The sequence below is a fragment of the Athene cunicularia genome, assembly GCF_003259725.1.
Source record: "Athene cunicularia isolate RWA chromosome 10 unlocalized genomic scaffold, athCun1 chr10_part1, whole genome shotgun sequence".
NCBI lineage: Eukaryota > Metazoa > Chordata > Aves > Strigiformes > Strigidae > Athene > Athene cunicularia.
In genome coordinates, this window is record NW_020799112.1 from 7,451,908 (window position 1) to 7,464,769 (window position 12,862).

At 46.2% G+C, this 12,862-nt stretch overlaps 1 protein-coding gene across 2 annotated transcripts in view; it reads left to right on the forward strand.

Annotated features, from left to right (window-relative positions):
• Positions 1-12,862, forward strand: part of MAP1A (microtubule associated protein 1A) — a 58,154-nt gene that overhangs the window by 41,692 nt on the left and 3,600 nt on the right. For both annotated transcript variants that reach the window (XM_026855638.1, XM_026855639.1), the window contains 3 exons: positions 388-528; positions 1,214-10,043; positions 11,824-12,056. In XM_026855638.1, coding sequence (XP_026711439.1) covers positions 1,364-10,043; positions 11,824-12,056 — 8,913 coding nt within the window. In that variant the 5' untranslated portion in view covers positions 388-528; positions 1,214-1,363. The remainder of the gene's footprint in view (positions 1-387; positions 529-1,213; positions 10,044-11,823; positions 12,057-12,862) is intronic.

Genomic DNA, 12,862 nt, shown 5'->3' on the forward strand with positions numbered 1-12,862 from the left:
GAGAGTTAGTGCCTTAGAATTGCCCCATTTTAAGGATTTCTCAGGAGCCTGTAGGGTTTCTTAGCAAATAAGGTGGAGGGCTTCTGAACCTTGAGCATTCTAGTTTGATGAGACTCTAAATGTACCGACCTCTTGCATGGCAGTGTAATGCCAAACATCTCTTAGCGCTGGCCTACTTTCTCAGTGTGAATTATGATGTGAAAGGAGCCGTGTCAGGCAGGCAGTAGCAGTGGCTTCCCTCTTCAATGACCTACTCTCTTCTATGTAGAAAACGTATGTTTTGACTATTTGTGAATGTGTAAGTACCACCTGTCTGTGTGATTGTGTTTCTGGGTGCTGGTGAGGAACACAACTTTTTGACTGCAACATTCTGTTTCATGGTAACAGGTTCGCTCACTCGTGTGTGATTCATCAGCCCACAAACTAGTGATCTTCTGTGGTCAGAGCTCGGACCAGGAAGGAGACTTGATCCTGCAGACGGGGACTTTCACTTACCAGAAGTTTGCTGAAATACTGTCAGACCCGGAGGTGAGCGTGAGCAGTAAGCCAGCCTGTCCCCTCCTGCTCATAGAGTGCACGATAGATCAGTGCAGCCTGTGCAGCTCCTTCAGGTGGCAGATCTGCAGAGGGATGGGCTTGAAATCCAGCAAAAAATAGCATACCATAAATAATTCATCCTGCAGTCTCAGGCATCTTGCATTTAGTCCCTGGCTTAAGTTTTCCAAGGTGGCAGGCATGGGTGATTCCACCTGTAAGTGCTCAGCTTGAAATAACCTCCCAGACTGGCTCTGCAGTGGGGCAGGCACTTTCTTAAAGCAGGTTTTCTGTTAGAATGCAGGGATCAAAAAGAAACTGCTACTTTGGAGCCTGAGCCAGGGACTGATATTCCAGATTAAATAGGAGGAAGTAAGGAAAGAGAACAAGGTGGTTCCTGCTTTCATTTTCATTCCTGAGGTCTTGTCACCTTGCACTCCTGATAGTCAGAAAGCATAACAGCAATCAACATTAGGAGTTTCCAAAGTGAGCAGAACATGGCCCCCAGCATCACTTTGCAACCAGCTTTTGGACTGTTCAATCTGTCCCCAGTGTTTCCTGTCTGTAAAGTGCTCACAGTGTTTTCAGTATTTCTGCATTAACTGGCTATTTTTTTTAAAGTGCTGAATTGGTCTCAGAGCTCTACTTGACCTTTATTTGTCTGTGCTTGTCTCATTAGGTCACCCAGATTCTTAGCAACACTGAATCAGATATCAAGGCCTCCCTTACTGTGTCGTGCTTGGGAGAAGGAGACTGGAGCAACCTTGGGCATCCTCGATTTCAGGAAATTATTAATCTGAAACTGAATCCTGATCCAGTTCTGCCAGAAATGGATGGGATATCTGAGTTTGCAGAGTATGTCTCTGAGACAGTTGATGTGCCATCTCCATTTGATCTCCTGGAGCCACCCACCTCAGGGGGCTTTTTGAAGCTTTCTAAACCCTGCTGCTACATATTCCCTGGGGGAAGAGGTGATTCTGCTCTCTTTGCTGTCAATGGATTTAACATCCTTGTGGATGGTGGTTCTGACAGGAAATCTTGCTTCTGGAAGCTGGTAAGGCACCTGGACAGGATTGACTCAATCCTGCTCACCCACATCGGTGCAGACAACCTGCCTGGCATCAATGGGCTGCTGCAGAGGAAAGTTGCTGAGCAAGAAGAGGAACAATCCCAGGGCTCTACCAACTACAGCGACTGGATGAAGAACCTAATTTCTCCTGAGCTAGGTGTGGTTTTTTTTAATGTACCTGAAAAACTGAAGATGCCTGAGTCATCCATGAAAGTAAAGAGGAGCATTGAAGAAGCTTGCCTGACACTGCAGTATCTCAACAGACTAGGCATTAAATCGGAGCCACTCTACAGGGTGGTGAGCAGCACCATTGAACCTATCACGCTTTTCCACAAAATGGGAGTGGGTAAGCTGGACATGTATATACTGAATCCTGTCAAGGACAGTAAAGAAATGCAGTTTCTGATGCAGAAATGGGCTGGTAATAGTAAAGCAAAGACTGGCATAATTCTCGCAAGTGGGAAGGAAGGTGAAATTTCTGTTCCCTATCTCACATCCATCACAGCCCTAGTAGTGTGGCTTCCAGCTAGCCCAACAGAGAAAATTGTGAGGGTTTTGTTTCCTGGAAATGCTCCTCAGAATAAGATATTGGAAGGTCTTGAGAAACTCAAGCACTTGGATTTTCTGAGGTACCCAGTGGCTACTCAGAAAGATATCACTTCTGGAATACCTCCACCTGTGCTGAAGCAGACCAAAATTAAACAAAGAACTGACAGTAAAGAGAGTCTTAAATCTTCCCCCAAGCCATCTGTGACAAAGCAAGCTAAGAAAGAAGAGGCAGTTGAGGAGGGGATTAAAGAGGTAAAACCAGAAGTCATAAAGGATGCTAAAACTGAGAAAAAGGTTAAAGAACACTCAGAGAAAATTCCTGAGAAACCCGTTAAACATGAAAAGATAAAGACAGAAACAAGTGATGCTCTCAAAGCTGAGAAGAGAAAATTGGCAAAAGACAAGGTTGGAAAAAAGCATCTCAAAGAGAAAGTATCCAAACTGGAGGAGAAGAAAGACAAAGAAAAGAAAGAGATTAAGAAGGAGAAAAAGGACTTAAAAAAAGATGATGGAAAGAAAGAGGAAAAAAAAGATTCAAAGAAAGAGGATAAAAAGAAAGAAACCAAACCAGAGCCCAAAAAGCTTTCTAAACCAGACTTAAAACCATTTACCCCAGAAGTAAGAAAAACATTATACAAGGCAAAAGTTCCAGGCAGACTCAAAACTGAGAAAATGAAAGTCAAACCTGAAAAAGAAGTGTCTGCTGACCTGAAGATGTCGCCAATGGAGAAGGTACCTGTGCAGGTGGAGCCAGGAGAGACTTCCATAGCTGAACAGAGGTTAATCCTGTCCTCACCAGAAGATCTTACAAAGGACTTTGAGGAACTGAAGCATGAGGAGAAAGGGGCCTTGCAAATGTCTGATATTGAGGTTAGCGATGAGATTATGAGACTACCTGAAACTGAGATAAAAGATTCTGCTGACCTGATTGCTCAGAGTAGCCTTGAAGTGGATCTGGTTTTGAAAACAAACATTCCTGATCAGGGAATAACTACTACCGATACGGGAAAAGAATTACCAGCAGAGGAAAAGGCTGTCCATCAGCTGGAACCGAGAGCAGGTCAAGCTGAAAAAATAGAGGATGAAAGAAGAACAATAGATGAAAATCGTGACATGAGGTACTGTGAGGGAAAAGCTGAGCAGGACAAGGAAGTTCAACTGTTTCCAGACAAAGAACAGGTACCATCACAGACAGACCTCTTAACAAAGGGTGTTCGGTCATCAGCATTCAGAGAGGAAGAAAAGGAGGAAGAGGAGAAAATCTCTTTGGACAGAAAACAGAGGGAAGCGGAAACAAAGACTTGTGAAAAATACATTGAGGGGACAGAAGCACATGAAGAGGGTGAGAAGGAAAAGAGAGAAGATGTGATAGAAAAGGCAGAACTGGAAGAAAAGGAGGAACAGCACATGAAGGCAGAGGAAAAGGTGGAAAAGGATAGAGACTTCTATGAGCTGAATCAGGATGAGAGGGAGAACAAAGTATTTACCACTGCAGAAAAGGAAAAAGAATTTATTAGTGACATGGGTGAGAAAAACAAGTTACTTGGAAAGGACATAACAAAGGAAGAGTCATATCTGAGCAGTCTGCCAGTCCCACCAGGAGCAACAGCAGAACATGTTTCTTATATCCAGGATGAAACTATCCCAGGCTACTCAGAAACAGAGCAGACCATTTCTGATGAAGAAATACATGATGAACAGGAAGAGAGGATCCCACACTTGAAGTATGATGTCAATTCCTATGACATTTCTGTTCCTGACCACCCAGGCTCTTTTGAAGCAATACATGGAATACAGGCCATGCCTACTGCTGACCTTTCAGCCAAGGGCTATGGTGGCCAGGAGTCTGAAATCCTGGCATATCCTACAAACATTGTGGCAGCACCTCTAGCTGAGGAGGAACATATATCCTCTGCTACTTCCATTACAGAATGTGATAAGCTTTCATCTTTTGCCACTTCAGTAGCAGAAGACCAATCTGTTGCATCTATAACAGCACCACAAACAGAAGAGACTGGGAAAAGCTCTTTACTTCTAGACACAGTAAACAGCATGCCCTCTTCTCGGACTGAAGCAACCCAAGGTCTCGACTATGTTCCCTCTGCTGGCACAATCTCTCCCACATCGTCCTTGGAGGAAGACAAATGTTTTAAATCTCCCCCCCCTGAAGATTTCCATGCATTAGCAGAAGGAGAGAGAAAACTGGAAGCTCAAAAAAAGGATCTTCATGAAGAGGCAGAAGATGAAGAGGAAGAAGAAGATGGGACTCCAAATATTGAAATGCCTGAGAAACTCAGAGGGCATTACAGTGCCCCCATGTTTGCTCACCAAGGATGTCCTGATAATGTGTTAATCAGTGTTCCCACAGAAGTAATGCAAACGTCTGGTCTGCTGTTATCCACAGAAGAAACACCGTTTTCCCAGGTTGACTCTGCAGAGGCTGAAGAACGATGCATGAGTCCTGATGATAGTACAGTCAAAATGGCCTCTCCCACCCCATCTGGCCCCACTAGTGCAGGACACACACCTTTCCACCAGTCTCCAGTGGAGGAAAAACTAGAAACAGTAGATTCAGATCTATTTGAAAAACAAACAGATGCTGCTGCCAAGAATTTGGAAGGCCAAACTTCTGTTTTGGTGAAGGGACTCAAGGGCGAACCTCTCAGAGAAGATGAGGTATCTGCAGCTAAATACAGACATGAAAAAGAAGTGCCTGGACCTGTACAGCACAAGCTGGACTTGGGCAGTGGTGTTGCAGTGTCTCCTGGGGAGGAGGTGCAGGAGGAACCGGTGGGGAAGGAGGAGCTGCCCTGGCTGTCCTACCACAAGCAGGACACAGTGGTGATAGGGGAGGAGGAGGAGGAACATCCTGTGCTACCCCATCCCAGCACAGATGTGTTTCTGGAGCCAGAAAAAGAGCAAGGAACTAAAACCATGACAGAAAGTTTAATGGGATTTTCAAAACACTTGTCCTTTGAGCCATTCTCTACTACAGAAGCATCTCTAGGAAATGTGGATCCTCCACAGTTCACAAGCCAAAGCAAATCTGAAAGTGAGAAATCTTCACAGTTTTCACCAGATGACATCAAATCACTTTCTTTTACAGAAGGAAGTGTTGGTAAAGAAAAATCCTCAGATATTTCTGATAAGGGAATGATGGGTGAAGAAGGAAAACTGCAGTATTTCACAGGAGACACCTCAGAAGAAGAAAAATCTCATGTTTCCATTAAAGACATTTCTCCAGAAGAGACAAAATCCATTTCTCTCACTGAGAGTCCCAGCAAGGAAATCTCTTCAGACCTTTTTGTTAAAGGAGTTTCTCCAGAAGACATCAAATCTCTTAGTTTTACAGAAGAGATCCCTGCAAAAGAAAAAGCTATGTCTGACTTTACTGACAAATTCCCTTCAGAAGCTGTGAAATCCATGGATTTCACAGAGCAGAGCTCAGCTACATATGGAAAATCACTGACAATTTCTGCCAAAGAACTCATGAAAGAAGTGTCAAAATCTTGCCCAGAAAGTAGCTCAGTTAAAGACACGTCACCCAGAGATACTTCAAGTGAAGAAACGTCTCCAGATGACAGCAGTTTATTTTCTGCAGCAGAAAAGGGCCCATTTAGGGGAAGAACTGCAGGCTTGGACTCTCATGAGGTATCTCCAGATGAAAAGGGCTTACATTTTACAGAATCTAGCCCAACTGAGGATAGAACATCTTCACACATTTCTGCTGAAGGTGTAAAATCTTGCAGGTTCAAGGAAGCTCAGGAAGAAAAATCTCCAGAAATGGAAGACTTTTACATGAAAGATTTAAGTTATGAGAAGAAAGTGTGGTTTCCAGAAGAGGTGGAGGAGATCCCTGTTCAGGGAAGGCGGCAGAGATATGATAAAGAGAGAGAGAGCACATTCTTGGATGAGGTACCGGAACATGAAACAAAATCCCTTCCTAAAATGGGAGAGGAGAAGATCCTGTCTCCTGCAGTGCCTGGCAGTCACACCTGGAGAAGAGCAGAAAGTGAAGCCTGGGGCTCTGCGTATGGGTATCTTCAGGAGGGAAGAGGAAAGCAGTTACCTGATGAGGAAGATGAGGATCTCCATCACACTGAAGACAAACCTGTGCTACTGCAAGCAGAAGCAAAATGTTTAAAGATGGAATCATGTGATTACAAAGAAGACACACAGAAGAGCACCAAACCTACATCAGAAATAAAGAAAGTGGAAATACTTCCTGCTGACATCACTTTCCCAGAAAGAATAAAGATGGAAGGTTCTCCTCTGTCTTCTCAATATCACTCTGGTGAGGAAAATCAGGCCAAAGCATTAACTGGAAGCAAAGAAAGGCAAGAGTTGTTGTTGACATCTAAACAAGATTACTCGTACTTAGATGATGAGGAGAAGGCTGTCCTAGATATCTATGCAAAGTCACTAGACCAAGCACTGACAGCATCTCCCCTGTCTCTAATGGCTACCACTATGGAAAAACAGATTGACACACCACCAGAAACAGAGAGGCCTTACAAGTTAGATCAGTTCCAGACACCTTTACAGGAGGAAGTCCCATCGAAGGACACAGAGAAGAAATCAGACATCAGTGGTTTGTATCAGGAAATAGACTGTAAATACAAGTTGGATAGAAAGCAAGAGGATGACTGGAAATCCATGGAGGGTCTGAATGGCTCTACAGGAAGAAAAGAGCAGATGGCAGCAGCATCTACTCTGTTGCAATCTGCAAGACCAGCAGAATATGAATATATAGCAGCATCCCCAGAAGAAAGTGCTGCAGTGTCAGGGCAGCGTGCACACTCCCCTCTAGGACAAGGCCTTTGTCAGAAAAGCGGTGCTGCTGTGGGTTCTGCCAGCCAAGTGGCGTATCCTCCAGACACCTACTCCCGGAGCTCCCCTGAGCCTTATTCCTATGAGGAAGGGGTGTGCAGACCCAGAAGTGATGACAGTTCTGCAAGACAAGAGCAAGAAGAAAGAGAACCCACTCCCTACCCTGATGAAAGAAGTTTCAAGTATGCTGACATCTATGAGAAGATAATTGTGTCTGGAGCGGGGCCCTCCCCCTTCACAGCCAAGGGTGCAGACAGCCCAGGTCACACTGACAAGGTGCCAGCAACAGCATTCATCTCTCAAAAAGGTCACAGTTTTCATGTCTCTGCAAAGGAAGAAGAGTCCTGCCTTTATACCTCTGCTGAGAAGGAGTTGTCATCTCCAGTGTCCCCTAGAGATAAAGCAGATTCAGCCTTTGACTATACAGACATCCATGAAAGATACTTGCCCTTGTCTGAGACAGATAAGCCTAGGCTACCTGAAGGACAGGAAGAACTAAAGGTGTCTTCTGCTTTGCCAGAAGACCTGGACTCTGAACTGCACCCGTCATCCACGAGCACAGCATTTGCCTCTCCCACAGACATGACTGACACGTTTTATCAAGAAAAATCAGCTGCCTATATTGATGCTGCTTGTCCAGACGAGAACATCATTTTGTCTTGTCAGGAGCAAGCATCTCTGTCCCTGAAATCTGAAAGCCCAAATCCCAAAGATACATACTATAAAAAAGCAGGCCGAGGGGAAGAAAGCATGAGTGACTCAGAGTTAGAAAAAGGCGCTAAGGAGAAATCTGAAAAGGAGTCTAAACTGCACAGCCCTGCTGAAGCTGCAGGCACAGTCTATGCACACATCTCAGCAATGGACAGCTTCCACGTGGCAGAACCCCTTCTGCAAAGCAAGCGTCAGGAGTCCATTTCACCCAGCTCCACTGCCTCTTCACCCTCTGACCCAGGGTGGAAAGAGGAATATGGAAGTAGGAAAACTGCACCAGCCGCGGTGGTAGGGACATACGTGCCTGGTTACAGTGACCTGACAGACATAGGCAGAGATGAGCAGGCTTCAGAAATGTGCCATTTGAGACAAGATTCTTCACAAAGGAGAGAGGTTGCTGAAAGATCCACAAAGGAGTCACATTTCTGTGTAACAGATTACCCAAGTGCGGCGGCAGTCTCAGAGTGCCAAGAACAAGCCATATACTTGAAATCTGCTTCTGAGAAACAGAACGAGGCCTATGCAAAGGGCCCAACAGTGGAGGGCAGGGTGGTGGATAGCTCTTCTGGATTTGAATGCTCCCTGCTAGGAAAGAGTGAAACACCCAGCATGTTCAGACATGAGCAAACCTCAGCAAGCCATTTACGGGACATCTCTCTTTCTTTAAGGGCGCCTTGTGCTTTGCTCTCAGACCAGGGGAAGAAAGATGAGTACTTGGAGGTTTCTGAGAAAATCAGCAGCCTCGACTCATCTTTTACTAAATTCTCACCACTGAGTCCATATGAAGAAGATAAGTTGTTCTCCAGAGCTGTGGAAAGAGAGTCTGTGCCCCAACAGCAGCTGAAGGATGACTCTTCCAGCCTGTCAGAGGAACCTTCATCGGAAGCTACCACTCCTGTGATACCAACTACAGCAGAAGGTTTCTACTCCCACATGCTTTCCACGTGCACGGGTGCAGGAGCAGAACCAGGTACGAGGAGTCTTTGGGATGTGTCCCCACAGATTCCAGATAGTGCTGTGAAAACACAGACAGCTGGAACCAAAGACTTTGTGTTTGCTGAAGAACACAGCTCTCCATTCACAAGTGGTGTGGGTGACAGCATTTCACCATGTGGAAAGGAGTGCCAGAGTTCACAGCCCACACCATTTTCTGTAGAGAAACAACGGCAACCCTGTGTGAGCAGTCCAGAGCAGAAGGCAGCATTTGCAGAACAGCTGATGGCGCTGACATCTCTCCCTGATGTGCTGACATCATTTCCGCATCATCAACATGAAGATGAAACCACAGCCAATGGTCCAACAGAGGTGAGCACCAGTCTGCAAGCTTTCCAAAGTACATACCATGCAGCAGAGGCAAAAGATGAAAAAACGTATCCTGATTCTGACAGCAGTTTTTCTCCATGCACAGGCAAAGAGGACACAGAGAGGCAGAGCCGTCCTTCCTCTCTGATGTCCCCTGAACACAGTTTCCAGCCCTTTTTCCCAGGTGTGCAGAGGGGTGGAAAACCAGAGGACCATGGAGATGCTTCCCATGAGATGGAGCCACGTTCAGGAGGCAGTTTTGATTGTGGACAGAAATTTTCCTCATGTGAATTCAAGCACCGGAAGGGAGAGCTGTCTCCCTCATTCATCAACCCGAGCCCTCATGAGCTCTCTGAAGACAGTGACCTTTCCCAGGAGGACGGTCATCCCTCTGTGCAGGGAAGACCACCCCGCACTGGTAGTAGTCCCATGCAAAGTGCCACAGTGGAGGAAACCCCTCCAACATCAGTGAGTGATTCTGGAACATCCCAGTCAGACTCAGATGTTCCGCCTGAGACAGAAGAATGTCCGTCCATCACAGCAGATGCCAACATGGACTCGGATGAAGATGCCGATTTCCTCCCAGTGGACAAAGCTGTTGGGAATGCTCATCATGCCAGTTCTAGGTCCAGCCATGATCCTCAGCCTGTTCCAATGGTAGATCCCCATCCCCATCCTCCTCACCCTGATGTCTGCATGGTAGACCCCGATATGTTGGTAAATGAGCAAAGCATGAGCAGAACTGATAAAATTTCCAAGAAAGACATAAAAGAAAAGAACAAAGGTGTGAGGAAGCCTTTAAGCAAACCCAAATCTTCCTCACCTTCACGGAAATTAGATGTGAAAGGGAAGCGATCACCCACTCCTGTGAAACAGCCATCAGACAAATCTCCAAAATCAGTCACTGGCAAAAAAGAAAGAGATGGAGGAGAGAAGCCCAAACCACGTAGTGCACTGGTGCAGCCTCCTCACACAGAGGATGAGTTATCCCGGAGTAGTCACAGCAACCCTGGCAAGAGCCTTGTTAATGGCATCAAAACAAACCCCGGTAAGAAATTCTTCCTTAAGCATGCATTTTTCTCTTTAGGTCTCACACAGAGAGAAGCACTGGGTTAAATGCAGGAGAACAGAGAATAGGACTGTCCAGTCAGGCATGAAAAGTTAGAAGCAGGAATAAGGTAGAGGGGTTATCACACAAATCACTTAAAAAAGTTAAAGCCTTGAGGAAAACTCTCAACCTCTGTAGAGCTGAATGCAGCCACCTCTGAAGAGAGACTCGATTCAGAACTTTATAAGCGAAGATTCAGTGTCACCCAGGGGCTACATCTGCAGAGGAGCAGTAGGTATTTAGAGGTGGGTGCTGCCACATGCCAGCAGTTGAAGGACAAAATACATGTGTGCTCTAAAAATGTGGCACCCTCTCAGCCTGTGAGTGGGGTGAGTACGTTGGGTTGGACTGAGATAAAGCTGTCACTTGAAAGAACAGGACACCGCCGTGGCAGGTATGGCCATCCCTCCGAAATGGTAACCAGAGATGGGGTGGGAGAAGCTCCCACATCTGAGTACCACAACACTGAACAGGCAATCTGACTGATGGAAACTAATGTCTTTTTTTCCTAAATAAATGTGTGAAAGAGGGACTCAGCCTCAAGAGTCTGTACAGCCCATGACCTCTTGCTAAACATTCACACAGGGACCAGTGCTCTGCTGGTGTGCTGCAGGATGATACCAGTATTGGGTGGCACAGTACTGCATCATCACCCTGTAGTGCCAGGCACAGACACAGCAGCTGCACGGCTGACGAGCAGAGCGGGTATGGCACGAGGGAGCCTGTGCCCGACGGCCTGTACAGAAGGGTTGTGTCTCAGGCGCTGCACAGAAAGGACTGGCGAGACAGTGCCTGGGTATGCGTGGCTGAAGGGAGGGTTGAGACAAAGGTGTGCATGGAGCAGTGCTGTGAGTTGCCTAACTCAAATTTGGGGATTTGAGGATTAGGCATAAGACTGGCTGAGACAGGTGGGGATTTCATGTTTGTGTAGCAGCTAAGCAGCACCAGGAGTTTGCCATGCCATAGTTAGTGGCTTTTTGCTCACAGGAGAGACTACCCAGAGATAGGATATGGAACGAGAAAGAGAATAGACGCCTCTGTAGGATATGGAAGGAAAAAGGGGATAGAGACCTCTGTGATTCCAGAGAGAGCAGGAGGGAGAAGGGACAGTCCTTCTGTGGGTTGTGTATGTGTATATGCATATATATATATATATAGCTGAGTATAACAACTCTTCTTTGACCATCATCTAAATGTAAGCAGCAGCAAATGAAGAAAAGAGGTACAAAAGGTTGATAGGAAAGAGCAACAGAGAGACCTTGCAATGCAGCAGTTCACAGGGATGGAAGAAAGCCAGGATGGAGCTTCCAGAAGGACTACTGTAATACCCTAGGACAGCATATAAAGGCCATCAGAAGAGGTTTCTATAACAGATGTAGGTTATTAGAGAACAGAAATTACAACTAAATATTGCTTGGAACAACAACTCTGCAAAAGCTAGTAATGGAGATTTTTGATTCCCTTCCCCAGGAAAGACTTCTGAGCCTAAAGCCTTGCACTCCTTCCCCAAAGAACAGCAGAACTCCCTTTCTCTCCCAAGAGCTGTGACAGCGCTGGCCCAGAAATGCACCCAGGTCACCTCTGAGCAGCAGAGCCTGGATAAACCTTAACTTTGTTGATGCAGCTGCAGGAGAAAACCTTTCTGGAATTGAAGGCCTTCAGTGTTGAGTGTTCATCCTTTCCAGAGGAATTGACAGCCTCTGTTTCCTTTTTTCCAAAGCTTCCAATAGTCCTAAGAGCAGTTTGCCTGTGCCCATGGGTCCACCTGTCTACGTGGATTTGGCATACATCCCCAACCATTGCAGCGGAAAGAACACGGATCCGGAGTTCTTCAAGCGGGTTCGAGCGTCGTATTACGTTGTGAGTGGGAACGATGCAGCCAACGGAGAGCCAAGCCGTGCAGTGCTGGATGCGCTCCTGGAGGGGAAGGCTCAGTGGGGGGAGAACCTGCAGGTAGGTCATGGAAATGCCACAGAGTGTTTATGATGCTCCTTGTGTGTCACAAGTGCTGGGGAGGTGTGCGTCACAAACATACCCAGAGGAGCACACTAAGAGGAAGCAAATAGTACTGGCCATGTCCTGCTCTGCAGTCCTAGAAGAGTAACTGTCTGTACCCATGAGGAGGAGGACACCTGCAAAATGGTGTGAGTGGCAGCAGGTACGTCCTCCTTTCCACATCCTCCTGAGGCATTTAGAGAGCATACACTCATCCTTATCTGCAGCAGGACAAGCCTGTCCTTAAGCAAAAACAAGCACCGTCACAGTCTGAATTTTCATCACAGTGTCCCATACGCAGTGGCATTTGTTGCTAGCCTGCCTTGCAGAAGATCTTTCTGACAGCAACTTTTAATCAGTGCTTTTAAACCAGAGTGTTCTTAAGCATAGTTCTTGCTTAGTCAGGCTTGCAGGACATCCTGGGTGGGTGCTCTCTGGAGACAGGTACAAGAAAGTGTGTACATTCTTTCAGATGAAGCAGCCTCAGATTTCAAGGTCCCCGAGTTGCACATTGGGTCAGTAGGCACATAAAGTCTAATATCAGGCCATTAACAGTGACACTCTCAGCATTGTTCCTTTTTACACTGAGGGATCTTTCTAAGGCTGTTTCTGGAGCTCCACTGAGAGATGCTCTCCCCTGCACTGCACCATTTACATCATAATGATGAAAGAGCTCAGAGCTCCATTGTGCTGGTACTGCATAAAATAAAGCACCCGCTCTGCCTTAGAGAACCTGACATCTGAAAGACATTAAATAGAACAAG